Source organism: Oppia nitens, unplaced genomic scaffold, assembly GCF_028296485.1.
Source record: "Oppia nitens isolate AA-2021 unplaced genomic scaffold, nextdenovo-longstitch-racon4-pilon3 scaffold15_pilon_pilon_pilon, whole genome shotgun sequence".
Classification (NCBI taxonomy): domain Eukaryota; kingdom Metazoa; phylum Arthropoda; class Arachnida; order Sarcoptiformes; family Oppiidae; genus Oppia; species Oppia nitens.
The window spans coordinates 1,204,175-1,223,517 of record NW_026533194.1 but is presented as its reverse complement, the minus strand read 5'-3'; the positions used below and the strand labels follow the sequence as shown (position 1 = coordinate 1,223,517).

Sequence of the window (19,343 nt, the reverse complement as noted above, 5' to 3'; positions counted from 1 at the left end):
AAACATATGATTCACGCATGCGTTCAAAACTTTTTTTTTAATAAATAAAATAATTTATTTAATTAATTTATATAAATTGTTAAATTAATATTAATGATATTATAATTTAAAAACAATTTTTTTTTATTATTATTTAGTATAACTATAGTAAAAATAAAATAGTTATCATTTGTAAATTATCTATCTATGTTTTATCATGGTAAGTTTTAATATATTTATGTGTTTGTCTTAAATGCATTCTCAACGATCCCCTATAACTATAGCTCATCAGACAACCCGGGAAATGGCATTTATGTGGTTTGAGGCCCTGGTGTTCATAGGTATGATCTGTTAGCTTAATACGACTCTCCAGTCGGGTCTCACATCCGGGCCAACTGCACCCATAGGGTCTGTCTTTTCGATGAATAAATCTTTTATGTGAGTCCAATCCGGTTGCCGTAATAAATGTCTTATTGCATCCGTCAAAATCGCACCGATACTTGCGGACACCCGAATGTATTTCGCGGTGTTGTTTCAGATTTTCCATTAATTTAAATCGTTTGTCACAACCGGGCCATTCGCACGCAAACGGCCGGTCATTACTATGCAAATAAGTCGTATGTTCGTTAAGATGTGCCCTACGATAGAAACTTTTGCCACAGCCGTCGACATCGCATTTGAATCGTCTAAACCACAGGTTTTCATGTCTTAGATAATGTTGTTTACGAGTCGATTCAAAACGAAATACTTTATCGCAACCGTCGTAACGACACTTGAATTCTCTCGGGATATCCGAATGGATATACTTTTGGTGTTTCTTCACATTTGACCGATTGGTATACGTTTTGTCGCATTTGTCACACTTGAAGGGCCGGCACTTACTGGTAGTAGTGATGTTATGTTTAATCTGGATATGAGATTTCAATTGATTTTTATTGGCCAATGTCTGATCGCAACCGTCGACATAACATTTAAATTGTCGTTTAGTATTGTGTTGAATATAGTAGTGTTGTTTTAATGACTTTTCCTTATCATAGACTTTATCGCATCCATCTCTATCGCACCGATACTTGTAGACACTATCACCACCACAACCATCGCTGTCTGCGGTGTGTTGCTTACTGTGTAACTTCAACACTGCATTATCTTTAAACCGTAGGCCACATCCCGGCCACTCACACCAGTACGGCCGGTCATCGCTGTGAACATAACTCAGATGTCGTTTGATGTGAGCTTTTTGATAGAAACGTTGGTCACAGCCGTCGACATCACATTTGAACGGTCGCTGCTCTTTGTGATCGATTTGCATGTGTTTCTTAAGCAAATAAATAAATCTAAATTGTTTATCACAACCGTTGTAATCACATTTATGGACAGTCGATGATCCTTGAGATTGACTGTCTTTATCTATTGATCCATCAATTATATGATTATTATTACTATTAGTTAAACTGTCTATTGTTTGCTTAAGATTATTGTCAACACTTGTTGTTGTAGTTGTTGTAGACATGATTTCTATGTGTTTATCATTAAAATCTCTTATAATCTGTGTCTTCAATAATGTATCACTAGATGTGTCCACAGTTTTCTTATTATTATCAATGCATTTATCTCTTAACTTAATATAATTTCTTTCATTATTATTGTCAATAGTTTTCTTCGTTGTCTTCTTTACATTAATTTTGACCGCATTTTTGACATTACTTTTACCATTAGTTTTCCGTTCAATATATTGTACATCCAATCCATTCAATTGTGTTTTCAATTCATTGTTTTCAATACAACAACAATTTGTTTGCAAACTCTTAACTAAATGTCTGTATTTATCAAACAATTCAATCAATTGTTTACTGAAAACTAATTCAGACATTAGTCGACCGTTTTCTTCATTCAATTCGTCCAATACATCCGTAATCATTAGATTTGCCATCATTTCAATCAATTAATTAATCCGATTGTATCTTCAATTATCACAATAGCAACAACAAAAAACTTTACCATAATTTTCTTAAGAAAATTATTAATTAATACACAATTAAAAACAATAATAACCCAAACAAACAAAAATTGTTGTTTTTATTTATAAAACTGCAAATCAAATGTCATTTAAAAACATATATAAACACAATATAAACATTTGATTCACGCATGCGTTCACATAATAATAATAATAATAACTACTAAAAGTATTTTTTGAAAAAAAAATATTTGTATTAATAATAGTTAGATAATCATATAGTTTACTAATTTATGTATTATTATTATTATGTAAGATATTTTTAGTATTTATTTTGATTTATTTATTAATAAAATATATATTGTATTTATTATTGCTTTAATAATTTACTTATATTTTGGTTAAACATATACGTTATACATATACCGTTACGGTACCAATACTGTCCACTTATTTGCAGCTAAGCGACACTAAAATGGGAATCATTGGTCTGGTCTCGATATTCTTATCGGACATGATTATCGGCTCAGTTGTCCGGTCGCCGATAGGCTTGTATCTAATGTTTGCTTCAGCCTGTATTGCCAACGTCAGCTCTATTGCCATCCGTGCCCTACTGTCCAAAATAGCTACCGAAACCGAATCGGGTCGGGTATTCTGTTTGTTGGGCGCCATGGAAGCCATTGTTCCAACATTGCAGTCGTTTTTTATCAATACAGTGTTTCAGTATACCATCGACTGGTATCCATCCCTGTGCTTTCAAATGGCCGGTGTTTTTACAATGATAGCAATCTATATATTCATTTTGGATTGACTTATCTTATAAATACCAAAAATAATCACATTATGTGATGAGTTTTGTTTTGTTTTTTTAAAAATACAATAGTATACAATTATAACATAATAGTAAAATACTAAATTGTTAAAAAATAATTATCTATTTAATATTGATTAGTCAATAAAAGTACAATATTTTTAAATACTTTAAATTTTGATTTCATATAAAAATAAATAAATGCCTTTTAATTATCTATCTATTATATCTATGTTTTATCATGGTAAGTTTTAATATAATTATGTATTTGTCTCCAATGCATTCTCAACGATGCGCGGCTACTATAGCTGGCATCGCATCCCTGAAAATCACAATTATATGGTTTGATACCCTGATGTACATTCATATGGTCCCGGAGTTTATCGTTAGCCCCATATCTGGCCTCACATCCCGGCCACGAGCACTGGTATGGCTTAGTATGGTCTTTCCTATGTGTATCCAAACTACTTAACGTAATGTACGACTTATCGCAACCATCAACTGTACACCAATACTGTCGGACACCTAAATGCCGATTCCTATGTCTGACCAATTCTTTGGCAATTTTGAATCGTTTGTCGCATTCGGGCCAATCGCACGCAATCGGCCGCTCATCGCTGTGCACCAGAGCCTTATGATCCCTCAGGTGATTGCTTTGATAGAAACTTTTATCGCAACCGTCGACATCACACTTGTATCGTCTCTCCAAACGATTTTCGTGTCTCAAGTAATGCACTTTCAGATTGCTTTCAGACCGAAATACTTTATGGCAACCGTCGTAACAACAGTTATAAACTTTTTGGACAGTCGTGTGCACAGACTTCTGGTGATTCTTCAGATTTTGTCCAAATGTAAACATTTTGTCACATTTGTCGCACTTGAATGGCCGGTCATCGCTGTGAACATATCTCTTATGTTGTTTGATGTGCTCTTTTCGTTTGAAACGCTTGTCACAGCCATCGCAATCACATTTGAACAGTCGATCCGCCGGATTGTGTTTGATCTGTATGTGTATCATATCTTTACCACTTTTGATCGGTTCATTCATCACAGTATCGGCCGACGTGTCCACAGTTTTCGTATTATTAATAATATTATAGTCGTTATGATTGTCCGCAGTTTTAGTCGTTGTCTTATGTTTTTCATTGTCATTGATTTTATTACCACTTCTATCATCGACTACTTTATTGTAAATAATTTGATCCGCAGATGTTGTCGTTATTTTAATTGACTTTATGGTCATATATTCAACATCTAAATCATTGAATTGTGTTTTCAATTCATTGTTTTCAATACAACAACAATTTGTTTGCAAACTTTTAACTAAATGTCTGTATTTATCAAACATTTCAATCAATTGTTTACTGAAAACTAATTCAGACATTAGTCGACCGTTTTCTTCATTCAATTCGTCCAATACATCCGTAATCACAAGATTTGCCATCATTTTAAACCTTCAAAATTGTTATCACAAAAAAAAACTATACCATTATTTTCAATTGATATTTAAATCACTTTAAAAATCATTTTAAAAACAATAACCCAAACAAACAAACATTGTTTTTATTTATTAAACTGCAATCAAATGTCAATTTTTTGTTTAAAAAAACATAAACAAAATATATATATAAAACATGTGATCCACGCATGCGTTCAAATAATAATAATAATAACTTTAAATTATTTAATAATTATTTTTTTAATAATTTATATATATAATAATAATAAATATAATAAATATTTACTAATAAATTATATCAATATAATAATCTAATATTATTAAAAATTTCTCCTTTTTTTGGGGGTTATTTTATTTCAAAAGTAATTATGTGTTTAACCCTTTACAATATCATTATAACTGTATTTAATAAATAAATAAAATCACTTTAAAATAATGTATTTAATAAAATTATATTAATAATTTTATCTATCTATCTATGTTTTATCATGGTAAGTTTTAATATATTTATGTGTTTGTCTCCAATGCATTCTCAGTGATGCGCGGCTACTATAGCTGACATCGCATCCCTGAAAATGACAACTAAACGGTTTGATACCCTGATGTCCGTTCAAATGGTCCCGAAGTTTATCATTGGCACCGTATCTGACCTCACATCCCGGCCACGAGCACCGGTATGGCTTAGTATGTACTCTCTTGTGTTGATCCAAACCACCGGTCGTAATGTACGACTTATCGCAACCATCAACTGTGCACCGATACTGACGGACACCCGCGTGCCGTTCTCTATGTCTGCCCAATTCTTTGGCAATTTTGAATCGTTTGTCACATCCGGGCCAATCGCATCCGAACGGCCGTTCATCGCTGTGCACCAGAGACTTATGATCCCTCAGGTGATTGCTTTTATAGAAACTTTTATCGCAACCGTCGACATCGCATTTGTATCGTCTCTCCAAACGATTTTCGTGTCTCAAGTAATGGTGTTTGAGTTGCGACTCTCTCTTAAACAGTTTGCCGCCGCACTCATCGTATCGACACTGGAAGACAGCCAGCGAATGATTGCGCCGCCGATGATCACCCAAATACTTCTGAATGGCAAACGTTTGGTCACAATCGGGACATTTGAACGGTTTATTAGCCGTGTGTTTGACTGCCGTATGTCTTATTAATTCACTTTTGCATCGAAATGTTTTGCCGCAACCCTCGTAGTCACAAACAGTCGGCTGTTTCTGTGGTAAACCGGTAAACGGTTGACCATCTTTGTGTACTTTAATCTTATGGTGTTTTAGATGATCTTTTCGATAGAAACGTTTACCACAGCCATCGACACTACATTTGAACGGTCGTTCCTCGTTGTGTTTGACCCGTACGTGTGTCTTAAGTTGACAAATATACTTAAATTGTTGGCCACAGTCCTTATAATCACACTTATGAACTGCCGGTCCCTGTAATGGTCTGCTTTGTATTTCGATCTGTGGCTTAACATCACTATCACTATCTATTGATCCATCAATCATATCATAGTCTATAGTTTCTGTATTGTAATTATCATTAATATTACAATTATTAACATTATTGTGTCGTTTGACTGCAGAGTTCAAGTGTTGGACACTTGTGGACAACACTTCTGTTTGTTTATTGAAATAAATATTAATCCGTGTCTTCAGTGAATTATCACTACTCGATGTGTCCACAGTTTCAGTCTTAAGATTGTTATTATTAGTATTATTATCAATGCATTTATCTCTTAACATAATATAATTTCTTTCATTATTGTCAATAGTTTTCTTCGATGTCTTCTTTACATTAATTTTGACCGCATTTTTGACATTACTTTTACCATTAGTTTTCCGTTGAATGTATTGCACATCCAATGAATTCAATTGTGTTTTCAATTCATTGTTTTCAATACAACAACAATTTGTTTGCAAACTCTTAACTAAATGTCTGTATTTATCAAACAATTCAATCACTTGTTTACTGAAAACTAATTCAGACATTAGTCGACCGTTTTCTTCATTTAATTCGTCCAATATATCATTGATCACTAGATTTGCCATTATTTCCATCAGTTTATTATATGATTTTTTTATTATTCAATTATAATTACATAACAAACAAACAGTTGTTTTATCAAAACTACAATTAAATGTCAATTCAAAAACATAAACAAAATACTGTATAATAAACATGTGATTCACGCATGCGTTTACATATCATAACAAAACAAAAAAGTTTTTTTTATAATTAAATAATTTTAAATAATTATATCTATGATAATTAGATAATAATAAAAATAATTAATTATTTTATTGATAATATATATATATATTATAAAAAAAATATTATAAACTACTATTAGATTAATAAATTTTTAAATAAGTTTTTTTTTAAATGTTTATTATTCAAAATTTTTTTACAGTTTTAAGAATAATATACTGTTAGTACTCAATGTTTTAAATAAAATAAATATAATTTTTTTTAAATTAATTAAATTACTTATATATTTATCTATGTTTTATCATGGTAAGTTTTAATATATTTATGTGTTTGTCGCCAATGGGCTCTTAGCAATGCGCGGCTACTATAGCTGACATCGCATCCCTGAAAATGACAACTGAATGGTTTGATACCCTGATGTCCATTCATATGGTCCCGGAGTTTATCCTTAGCCCCGTATCTGACCTCACATCCCGGCCACGAGCACTGGTATGGCTTACTATGTGTTGTTCTCTTGTGTTGATCCAAACCTTTGTCCGTAGTGTACGACTTATCGCAACCATCAACTGAGCACCGATACTGTCGGACACCCGAATGTCTATTCAAATGTCTATTCAATTCGCGACTAAATTTAAATCGTTTGTCACATCCGGGCCACAGACAGGGGAACGGCCGTTCATCGCTATGCATAGAAATCTTATGCGATTTTAGTGAACCATTTTCGTAAAAACTTTTGCCACAACCGTCGTAATCGCATTTAAATCTGAAGTCCAATGGATTTTCATGTCTCTGGTGATGCTGTTTCAGAGCGTTCTCAAACTGATAGACTTTATCGCAACCATCGTAACGACATTTATACACAGTTTTGACAGTCGGATGCAAAAACTTCTGGTGAATCTTCAGATTTTTCACAAACGGAAACGATTTGTCACATTTGTCACACTTGAATGGTCTGTCTTTGGTGTGTTTCATCCGGACATGAACTACCAGTTGATGATTATAATCAAAACATTTGTCRCAATCCATATAATGACATTTGATTATTCGCTTTTTCGTCTTACAGCCGATGGGCCGGTCATTGTTGTGAATATTTAAACGGATATGTCTTTTGATTTTATCTTTTCGATAGAAACGTTGGCCGCAGCCGTCGATATCACATTTGAACGGTCGCTCCGCCGTATTGTGTTTGATCTGTATGTGTGTCTTGAGATGACAATTCAATCTGAATTGTTTGTCACAACCCGAGTAATTACAGCTATAAAATCTTTGGTGATTATTATTATTATTATTATCACATTTTGTTGTTTTTTGACTATCATTTTGTTTGGCTAACGATAATACCATCGACTTATTGTTGGATCTGTTTCTATCACTTTTGATCGGTTCATTCATTACACTAACGGCCGATGTGTCCACAGTTTCCGTATTATAATTGTCGTTATGATTGTCATCTGTTGTCTTATGTTTCTCATTGTCTTTGATTTTATTATTATTATTATTATATAACAATATTGTCATCGGCTTTGTTACCAACAATTGGATCCGAAGATATCGTCGTTATATTCATTGACTTTACTGTCATATATTGATCAACTAATTCATTGTATTGTGATTTCAATTCATTGTTTTCAATACAAACACAATTTGTTTGATAATTATCTAATAATTGTCTAAATTTATCAAACAATTCAATCAATTGCTGACAATATCTTAATTCATTAAAAAGTCTTTGATTTTCTTCAGTTAACTCTTCAAACACATCATTAATGATCACTACATTTGTTGCCATCATTTTAATCAATCAATTATCACAACAAATACAATACCCMCCCCCCAAAAAAAAATTTCAATTTATCATAATATCAATTAAAACTAAAAATTATTTTTTTAAAAAAATTTTGTTGTCATATATAATGTGTGTAAACATATACTGTAATAATCGACGAATGCGTTTAATTTAATATCATTTTTTYTGTAAAATGTTTTAAATATTAATTTTCAAAAAAAACTTGAAAAGTTTTGTTTACTGAAATCTATAATGGCTTTTTGAGTCTGTCTGTGTGTGTGTGTGTAGCAATTTTTTTGCGAATTTTGAAATTCTGACTTCAGATTCGGTTAGAGGACTACTAATAATGTATTGAAAAGTTTAATTCAAATTTTGATATCTCTTCGGGAACATAGACAAAATGGCGGCCAAAGTATAAAAATTTAGTTAAAAATTTTAACCTTTAGAATTGTATAGAGCATCAAAAATAAGATATAATTGATTAAAATTATTTTTTTTCGAATATGGCGGCAAAAGTATAAAAAATTTAGGTAAAAATTTTAAGGTTTAGAATTGCATAGATCATCAAAAATAAGATATAGATCAAAATTATTAATATTTAAAAAATATGATCATAGTTGTTTATTTTGTTGTAATACTGAGTCACTTAATATCCTTCATGACTATAGTTGAGTATATTTTGTTATACCAAGTCATTTGATACCGTACATGACTAAAGTTGTGTTTATTTTGTCATACTGAATCATTTGATATCATACATGACAATATTTAATTTATGTATATTTGACGTTTTTAAATTTTTATATGTTACTCTATAGCCGCTATAATTATACAAACTAATGGTTTTCAATGCTATTCAAGTTTTTTTTTGAAAATGCTTTCTAGCATTCTTAACTGTTTTTTTTTTGGATTAAAATACTAATATGATATTTAAAAATAATTACACATAAAATATCAACAACAAAAAAAAACAATATTATTATTATTACCGTATATGTAAAAATATATTTACATTTATTTATTTTTTAATAATCAAGTTATTATAGTTAATGTAATATTTAGTAATATTTTTACAAAAAAAAAACAAGTTTTACATTTTAAAAAAAAATTAATTTCTTTCTCATGATTTCTCGCAAATAGATTTTAAATAATTATGTTTAAGTTTCAGATGATGTCTCAGTGATACTCGACTACTGTAACTACAAACACATCCCTGGAAATGGCATTTATGTGGTTTGAGTCCCTGGTGTTCATAGCTATGATCTGTTAGTTTATAATTGCATTCAAACCTGGCCTCACACGCCGGCCAACTGCATACAAATGGTTTAATATGTGTTTGTTTGTGAATAAATAGACCCGATTTGGCTGCATATGACTTATTACAGCCCTCTCTGTCGCACCGGTAGTTTCGGACACCCGTATGACGTTCTCTATGATTATTCAATTCGCGAATAAACTTAAACCGTTTGTCACAACCGGGCCACTCGCACGGCAGCGGCCGTTCATCGCTATGTATATATGTTTTATGTGTATTTATTTGCGATTTTCGGTAAAAACTTTTGTCACAACCGTCGACATCGCATTTGAATCGCCGCTCCAAACGATTTTCGTGTCTCAAGTGATGCTCTTTCAGACTGTTTACTAACCGAAACTGTTTATCGCAACCATCGTAACGACAGTTATAGACTTTACGGACAGTCGTGTGCACAGACTTCTGGTGATTCTTCAAATATTGTTGAAATGGAAACGTTTTGTCGCATTTGTCGCACTTGAATGGCCGGTCATTGGTATGTTTGACCCGTAAGTGAATTTTCAGTCGCTGTTTATTATTAAAACATTTTTCACAACCCGTATAATCACATTTATAAACTTTCCGGTCATTTACCGATTTCAACTGTTTTTCAACTCGTTTTTGTTTGGCTAACGATAATACTATCATTGACTTCTTAGGTCTACCTCTGCATCGTTTGATCGGTTCATTCATTACACTATCGGCCGATGTGTCCACAGTTACCGTATAATTATTATTATCATTATTATCGCATTCATCATCACTTTTATTACAATTATTATCATTATTATTGTCGTTATGATTGTCATCCGATTGAGTCTTGAGTTTTTTATTATCGTAAATCTTCATCGACTTTATGGTCATGTATTGGTCTTCCAGTTCATTGAATTTGGTTTTTAATCCAATGTTTTCAATACAAATACAATTTGTTTGCAAACTCTTAACTAAATGTCTGTATTTATCAAACATTTCCATCAATTGCTGACAATATCTTAATTCATCAAAAAGTCTCTGATTTTCTTCACTCAACTCATCCAACACATCCTTAATCATTACATTTGCCATCATTTCAATCAATCAATCAATTAATAAGATGTCATTATAAACAAAATACAAAAAAAAACTTTTTTATTTAATCATAATTTCAATTCAAACACAATGTATGAAAAATAACATTCAATATAATGTGTAAACATATGATCGACGCATGCGTTTGTATTATTATTTATAAAAAAAATTACAAATAATTTTGGATTAAAACTAATAATAAATATTTTAATTTATTTAAATTACAATCAAATATCAAAATCAATATTTTTTTAATAAAAAAACTTTATTAATATTACAATTATATGTAAATATTATATTTAATTATACTTTTTCTTTTATTAAATAATAAAAAGTATTAATCATTTTTTTCAAGATTTCTCGCAAATAGATTTAACATAATTATGTTTGAGTTTCAAATGATGTCTCAATGATACTCGACTACTGTAACTACAAACACATCCCTGGAAATGGCATTTATGTGGTTTGAGTCCCTGGTGTTCATAGGTATGATCTGTTAGTCTAACATTGCATTCAAACCTGGCCTCACACGCCGGCCAACTGCACACATAGGGTTTAGTATGTGATTTTTTGTGACTAAATAGACCCGATTTGGATGTAAATGCCTTATTACAGCCGTCAATGTCGCACCGGTACTGTAGGACACCCGTATGACGTTCTCTATGATTCCTTAATTCGTGAATAAACTTAAACCGTTTGTCACAACCGGGCCATTCGCACGGCAGCGGCCGTTCATCGCTATGCAGATAAGCCTTATGATCGTTGAGATGCGCCTTACGGTAGAAACTTTTGTCGCAACCGTCGACATCGCATTTGAATTGCCTTTCGACTAGATTTTCGTGTCTCAGATAATGGTGTTTCAAAGTCGACTCAAACCGAAACTCTCTATTGCAACCATCGTAACGACATTTATACTCTTTTCGATCAATCGGATGAACAGATTTCATATGAATTTTCAGATTTCGTTCGAATGGATAAGTTTTGTCACATTCTGGACACTTGAATGGCCGCTCACCGGTATGTTTGGTACGTATGTGTATTGCCAACTGATTGGGTCGATGTCTATACACTTTATCGCAACCAATGTAATGACATTTGTATTCACGTATCTCTTTCGGCTGTTTTTTCCACTTTTTTCTCGTAAATTTACCCGAAATGCCCGGAACTTTGCGATCAACGCCTGTATGTTGTCTATGATGTAACCTAACTCTTGCTTTATCCTTAAACCGTAGGCCACATCCCGGCCACTCACACCCGAACGGCTTGTCATCGCAGTGTACATAAGTCTTATGTCGTTTGATGTGCTCTTTTCGATAGAAACGTTGATCACAGCCGTCGACATCACATTTGAACGGTCGCTCTTCTTTGTGATCCATTTGGATGTGTTTCTTCAGTAAACATATAAATCTAAATTGTTTGCCACAACCGGTATAATCACAGTTATAGCTTCTCCGGTAATTTATGGCTATTATTTGACTATCAGTTGTCGCTGACGACGATAATGTCATCAATTTCTTTGGTCTGCCTCTACTTCTTTTGATCGGTTCATTCAGTAGAGTATCGGCCGATGAGTCCACAGTTTTTGTCAGATAATTATAATTATTATTATTATTAACGTCGTTATCATTGTCTTCAGTTATAATCTTGTTTTTCTTGTTGTAATTAATTTTATTATTATTATTATCTTTTCTATCGTAGGTCTTGTTGTCAACAATTAGATCCGCGGATGTCGTTGTTGTTGTTGTCGTCGATATAGTCATTGACTTTAGTGTCATATATTGATCAACTAATTCACTGAATTGTGATTTCAATTCATTGTTTTCAATACAACAACAATTTTTTTGATAATTATCTAATAGTTGTCTGAATTTATCAAACAATTCAATCAATTGCTGACAATATCTTAATTCATCGAAAAGTCTTTGATTTTCTTCACTAAACTCTTCAAATAAATCCTTAACAATGACTACATTTGTTGCCATCATTTCAATCAATAATCAATACAATAATCACTTTATAAAACCATTAAAAAACAATCCCCAAAAACAAACAGTTTGTTTGTTATAAATTGCAATCAATTTGTTGTCAATAAATATTAAAAAAAAAGTTTATTTGTTTTGTTATTTAACGTAAAAAACATTGAAATACTTTAATAATAATAAAAACAAAACAAAACAAAACAAAAATACTTTATTTTCAATATAAACATTAAGTGATCGACGCATGCGTTCACATAATAATTGTGTTTTTCAAAAAATATAAAAACTTTTTGATTACGTTAACAAATTAATTAATTAATTAATTAATTAATTATTGTATGAAATAAATTGTACATCAATAAAATAATAAAAATTTAAAAAATAATAAGTTTATTAAAATTCAAAAAATCAATATTTTTTTTAAATCAAAATCAAAGTGCAAAATACAAGCAGTGTTTAGAGATTTATACAATCAAAAAAAATTTTTTTATTACATATTTATAATAATAAAAACTATAGTAAATAAATATTTAAATACCATTAAAAGCATTTATCTATAAAAAATATATAATAATTTGTAATAAAAAAATCAATTTTACAAAAAAAACTAACATTAAAAAAGCAATTATATCATTGACTTAAAAAATAGTTTCATATTTATTTTAAAAAAACATATACTATATGTAATATCATTGATAACCAAACTAAACTTTATAATGGTATGACTTGAGATAACTGTGCTTATGTTTCAAATGCTGTTCCAGTGCCGATCGGGCACTATAGCAGACATCATCGCAATCGGGGAAATGGCATTTATACGGTTTGAGTCCCTGATGTCCGTTCATATGATCCCTGAGCTTATTCTTGGCCCGAAATCTGGCCTCACAGGCCGGCCAACTGCACACATGAGGTTTCGTATGCGAATAGTTGTGCGCAATGAGCGAATTGCGGGTCGGATACGATTTGCCGCACCCGTCAACTGGACACCGATAGTGTCGGTCGCCTATATGATACTCGCGATGCGAGTTGAGGGTCTGCATGCGTTTAAATCGTTTGTCACAACCGGGCCAATCGCACTCAAAGGGCCTGTCGTCGCTGTGGACAACGCGTCGATGTAATTGCATTTCATGATTCAGATGATAGGTACGGCCGCAACCATCGACATCGCATTTCCACGGCCTGTGATCGGTATGTTGTTTCAAGTGATGTATCTTTAGTGAACCGCTCTGGCGAAACCATTTGTCGCATCCGGTGAACTGACACCGATAAACAACAGCCCGACCGTCAGGTCCGTGAGATGCTTTCCGATGGCCGCGCAATTGGGTTTCCATGCAAAACGATTTCGGACATTCCAGGCACTGGTAGGGTCTTTCACCGGTATGTTTGAGCCGTTCGTGTCCAATAAGTTCCGAGTTATATCTGAATCCTTTTGAACATCCCGTCCATTGGCAGAAGTATTTCTTTTGGCGATTTCTTTTACGCTGTTTTGGTCGCACGCGCTTCGGTTTTGGCCGAGTTTTGGCCACTTTTGGACCACTTTCGGACACTGACATCAACTTCTTAGCCAATGCTTCAGTTGAATCCGATATGTTAGTGATGTCTTGAATCACATGTTTGTTGACTGTTATATCACCACTTAATATCTCTTCATTAGCTTTCATCTCTATATTTGATTTATCAATCATTTGATGACCACTTGTTGTCGATGTTGTTGTTGTTGTCTTAATCATACGTTTAATAAACTGTCTCTTAATCGATGGTCTCTCAGACAACAAATAATCATCAGATTTATTATTGTCAACACTTTTCTTAGCATTACTACTATTATCATAGGATTTGTTTTGTCGCCGACTCTTCAGTTCATTGTATTGGACATCGATTTCATTGAATTGTGTTTTCAATAATACATTGTTTTCAATACAAACACAATTTGTTTGCAAACTATTCGCTAAATGTCTGTAATTATCAATCAATTGCTGACAATATCTTAATTCACTAAAAAGTCTCTGATTTTCTTCGCTTAACTCATCCAATACATCAGTAATCAAAACAATTGCCATTAATTTCTATCAATCAATCAATTATTTAATCATTTAATTATTCAATTGTGTCTTCAATTGTCACAAACAAATACAATACAAAACTGTTTTTCTTTTTGCTTTTAAAACCAAAAAAAAAAYATTCAAACAATCAATCGAATAGAATATTACTGTATATAAAGAATATTCTGTAAATGTATTTTAAATTTTAAATTTTTATGTTCGAATTTTTAATAGTTGTCATGGAAACAGTCAACAAAATATATATTTACTGTACATGTATATTTTAAAAACTAAATTTCTAAAATCTATTAATCTAACTAATAATAATCAATAACTACAGTCAATAAAAATTTTTGAAATTAAAAGTTTTTAATTTAAATTGTTTTATTACAACAAATATTATCTCAAAATTAGAGGTATAAATAAATTAAGATAAATTAAATAAATATTTATATAACTAACAAAAAAAATATATTTAAAATTAATGCATGAATACAAATGACAATTACAGTAATAGATCTTTTTTTGTTAAAAAAACTAATAATAATGATAAATACAGTACACTAATAACTACCGGTAGTGTATATCAAATAACCGATTTGAGATTATCGGGATAGGTATGTCATACATGTACTCTAACCCCCCCCCCCCTCTTTCCAACCTTACTACTACTACTCTCTTTCGATTGATTTCCTATAATTATGTTTAGTTTTCCAATGAAGTTGTAGTGTCCGGAGTCCACTGTAGCTGACATCGCAATCGGGAAAATGGCATTTATGGGGTTTGAGTCCCTGATGTGCGTTCATATGATCTTTGATTTTCTCACTCCTTGAAAACCTGGCCTCACAGCCGGGCCATACACACTGAATGGGCTTAATGTGTACGAACTTGTGTTTGTTGGCACCGTGTCTGGTGGCAAACTGTTTATCGCAACCATCCAGCGGACACTTATACTTGAGTATCTGGGCGTGTCGTTCGCGATGTTCGGCCAGTTGGTGCTGTTGGTTAAACTGTTTATCACAACCGGGCCAATCGCACGGAAATACAATACCCTCGTGAACCGATCGTCTATGTATACGCAATGCATAGTTGCTGTCAAAACATTTGTCGCAATCGTTAGAATCGCATTTAAACGGTTTGATACCCTGATGTCGGAACCGATGCGTTTCTAGTGCCTGGACCAAGAAAAACGATCGGTTACAGCCATCGTAATCGCATCGAAATTTCTTGATTGTATGACACTTCTTGATGTGTGCCTTCAGATAGATTTCGGTGGCAAACAACGAATTGTCGCATTGTTTACATTTGTACGGCCGCTCACCGGTATGTTTGACCCTCACGTGCGACACGAGTTCATAGTTAAAACCAAATCGTTTGCCACATCCGTCCCAATCGCAAATCAGATTCTTCTCGTGTTTTTTTGTCTGCGGTTTTCGTTTCTTCTTTGTCTTCACACCATCAGTCTTGTTGTCTGTCATTGCATTCTTCTTCTTCTTTGTCTTCTTCGCCGGTGTTTTCACTGATGATAGACTATTATTATCATCACTTGGTATACTGTTGTTGTTGTCATCAATGATCGTATTATTGTAATCACCATCGCGTGAGTTGTCTTCATAATCAATGTCTTGTTTGATTGTTATATCATTTGACATCTCTTTATTATTATTATTATTATTCTTTATCTTTGGTTCAGTCATTTGGTGATCAATTGTTGTCTTTTTCTTAATCTTACGTTTAATAATATTCTGTCTCTTAATCCGTGGTCTGTCTAACAATTGATCACTAGATTTGTCATCATTTTTCTTTGCTTTCAGTCTGTCATCAGTTGTATATCTAGTCTTGAGTTCAATGTATTTGACATCCATTTCATTGAATTGTGTTTTCAATTCATTGTTTTCAATACAAACACAATTTGTTTGCAAACTATTCACTAAATGTCTGTATTTATCAAACATTTCAATCAATTGCTGAAAATATCTTAATTCAGACAATAGTCTGTCATTTTCTTCACTCAACTCTTCCAATACATCCATAATCACCACATTTGCCATCATTTTCAATCAAAATATTATTTTGTTATTAATATTCATTTAAAAAAAAAAATATTTTATAAAAACTAAACTAATTTGTTATACAATAAACTCAATTAAAAAAACAACATTTGAATGAAATATTTAATTAAACAAAAAAAATGTAAACATAAATACAGTAATAATATTGTAGAGTAACTTATATGTTGTCATAACAACAACAGTAAACAACAAAATTATTTAAATTTTTTAAATAAAATATTTACATAACTATGCTTTTAATTCAAAAAAATGTTGAAAATTTATCAAATGATATTTTTGTTAGATTATTATTTATTTATAATAATAATTTGCTTATATATATATATTTCGGGAAAATTGAATGGATTTTATTAGGGAACTTTCTCAGAAACTTTATAATAAAATCTTTATTTAATTTTCAACACTATAATCAACATAAGAGTATAAAAAAATAAAATATTTTTCATAAAAATTTTATTGAAATATTATTTATTTATTTATTTTTTGAAAAAAAATCAATTTTATCAAAAGTAATTGATAGTATTTATATAACAAACACAAAATTACAATTTATTGTAATATTTGTTTTTTTAAACATAAGGAAATTTTATGGCTAATAAAACGAGATCCTAATTGCTTGTTATATAACACAGTATACAGTGTATGATATTATGGACAATAAGTTAGACATGACATCAACTTTTTATATTATATAATAATTTATGATTTAGGTATAGATATAGATATGTCTAGTATTTATCGTACATTCAAGTTATTTGTATTGTATTTACTATTTTTTTTTGTTAACTTCTTTTTATTATTTGTGTTATGCATATGTTTCAAATGATGATCCAATGTCTTCTTTATGGGATAACTGCGTTCGCATCCCTGGATATGACATTTATATGGTCTAAGACCCTGATGTCTATTAATATGATCGGTAAACGGTGTCTTTTGTGAATAGCTGGCATCACAGCCGGGCCACGAGCACTGGTACTGTCGGATGTGATAGTATTTGTCGTGATTGTATAGATCAAGATTTGTTGAAAACATTTTATCGCATCCATTCACTGGACATCTAAACTTCTGGTCATTTGTGTGTCGCTGCCGATGAACGTTCAGATAGCCTTCGTTAGCGAACTGTTTGTCACAGTCGGGCCAATCGCACGAATATTTTATACCCAAATGTTGCCGACGTTTGTGTTTTTCAAGTCCAGCATTTTGTGTAAAACTTTTGCCACAACCAACCGAATCGCATTTAAACGGCTTCTCATATAATCCTTGATGACGGAGTAGATGTTCGGCCAATGGATGCGGTTTATAAAATGCTTTATCGCATCCATCGTAAGTACATTTGTATTTTCTTTCGGCGTGACTGGCCTTTACATGAGCAGTCAGATAGGAAGTGGTGGCAAACGAGTTGTTACACTCCTTACACTTGAACGGTCGCTCACCGGTATGTTTGGTTCGTTTGTGATCCGTTAGTTGAAACTCATAACTAAATCCTTTGCCACAACCGACCCAATCGCAGATCAAATTCTTTGGGCGAACAGTTTTATTCAAATGTACGGTACGTTTGTGATGTTGAAGTACACTACTCTTATCATAACTTCTGTCGCAATCATCGATATCGCACTTAAACGGCCGGTCAGTCAAATCCTTATGACACCAATAGTAATGAGCATTGAGTGACTGCGGATATAAACACTCTTTATCGCAGTCATTGTAACTACATTTATATATTTCATTTTTATGACATTTCTTTACATGAGCTCTAAGAGTCAAAACTGTAGCAAATTTTTGGTCACAATTGCGGCAATTGATTGGACGGCTACTATGCATACGTTTGTCGTCGGCTACGTCTTCTGTTTCTTTTGTCTTCAGTTGTCCATCTATTTCGACATCACATTTGTCGTGTTGTTTTCGTTGATCTTTGTGTTTGATCCGTAACTGTGATCTAAGTCGACAATTGTAACTAAACTGTTGGACACAACCCGAGTGATGACAATTATAACAAATCTTTTTCTTATTTGATTTAATTATTTGATGACCACTTGTCGTCTTAATCTTACGTTTTTGTCTCTTAATCGGTGGTCTGTCTAACAATTCATCACTAGATTTATCTTCACTTTTCTTTGCGTTCAGTCTGTCATCAGTTGTATATCTAGTCTTGAGTTCAATGTATTGGACATCCATTTCATTGAATTGTGTTTTTAATTCATTGTTTTCAATACAAACACAATTTGTTTGCAAACTATTCACTAAATGTCTGTATTTATCAAACATTTCCCTCAATTGCTGACAATATCTCAGTTCAGACAATAGTCTTTGATTTTCTTCATTCAATTCATCCAATATATCCGTAATCATAACATTTGATGCCATCATTTCAGTCGAAATGTTAATTTTGTTGTTAATATTCACCAAAAAAAAACTGTTTTATAAACTAAACTAATTTGTTATAACAATAAACGGCAATAGTTTCATAAAAAAACTGTTCGATTATATTCAAAACCAAAACAATAATGGCCGCCCACTAATACAGTGTAGTGTATGTCTAAATGGGCGCAATATTATTATTAAAAAGTGTTTAAGGCTTAGGGGCATAGTTTTTACAAAGCATTAATAGTATATTGAAATATTAATTGAATGTATATTACATTCAATTATGATTTATTGATTAATGGATATGTAATATTA

At 32.0% G+C, this 19,343-nt stretch overlaps 6 protein-coding genes across 6 annotated transcripts; all 6 read right to left on the bottom strand.

Moving 5' to 3' along the window:
* Positions 1–184: 184 nt before the first annotated feature.
* Positions 185–6,266, bottom strand: LOC128964965 (zinc finger protein 62 homolog). Its single transcript, XM_054311621.1, has 5 exons — positions 6,012–6,266; positions 4,690–5,909; positions 4,113–4,201; positions 3,099–4,001; positions 185–1,386 (listed from the first exon to the last, which is right to left on the bottom strand). Exons 1-5 carry the CDS (start codon positions 6,264–6,266, stop codon positions 185–187), a joined length of 3,669 nt encoding a protein of 1,222 aa, XP_054167596.1.
* A 451-nt stretch (positions 6,267–6,717) lies between these two features.
* LOC128964964 (transcription factor IIIA-like) lies at positions 6,718–7,944 on the bottom strand. The gene has a single exon (XM_054311620.1). The coding sequence runs from the start codon at positions 7,942–7,944 to the stop codon at positions 6,718–6,720; it is 1,227 nt and encodes a 408-aa protein (XP_054167595.1).
* A 1,388-nt stretch (positions 7,945–9,332) lies between these two features.
* On the bottom strand, positions 9,333–12,148 carry LOC128964963 (zinc finger protein 91-like). Its single transcript, XM_054311619.1, has 2 exons — positions 10,936–12,148; positions 9,333–10,579 (listed from the first exon to the last, which is right to left on the bottom strand). Exons 1-2 carry the CDS (start codon positions 12,077–12,079, stop codon positions 9,333–9,335), a joined length of 2,391 nt encoding a protein of 796 aa, XP_054167594.1. The 5' UTR covers positions 12,080–12,148.
* A 1,106-nt stretch (positions 12,149–13,254) lies between these two features.
* LOC128964962 (zinc finger protein 836-like) lies at positions 13,255–14,644 on the bottom strand. Its single transcript, XM_054311618.1, has one exon. The coding sequence runs from the start codon at positions 14,608–14,610 to the stop codon at positions 13,255–13,257; it is 1,356 nt and encodes a 451-aa protein (XP_054167593.1). The 5' UTR covers positions 14,611–14,644.
* A 598-nt stretch (positions 14,645–15,242) lies between these two features.
* LOC128964988 (zinc finger protein 836-like) lies at positions 15,243–16,758 on the bottom strand. Its single transcript, XM_054311644.1, has one exon. It carries the CDS (start codon positions 16,644–16,646, stop codon positions 15,264–15,266), a length of 1,383 nt encoding a protein of 460 aa, XP_054167619.1. The 5' UTR covers positions 16,647–16,758; the 3' UTR covers positions 15,243–15,263.
* A 296-nt stretch (positions 16,759–17,054) lies between these two features.
* On the bottom strand, positions 17,055–19,180 carry LOC128964961 (zinc finger protein 665-like). Its single transcript, XM_054311616.1, has 2 exons — positions 17,452–19,180; positions 17,055–17,067 (listed from the first exon to the last, which is right to left on the bottom strand). The coding sequence occupies exons 1-2, from the start codon at positions 19,029–19,031 to the stop codon at positions 17,055–17,057; spliced, it is 1,593 nt and encodes a 530-aa protein (XP_054167591.1). The 5' UTR covers positions 19,032–19,180.
* Positions 19,181–19,343: the final 163 nt, after the last annotated feature.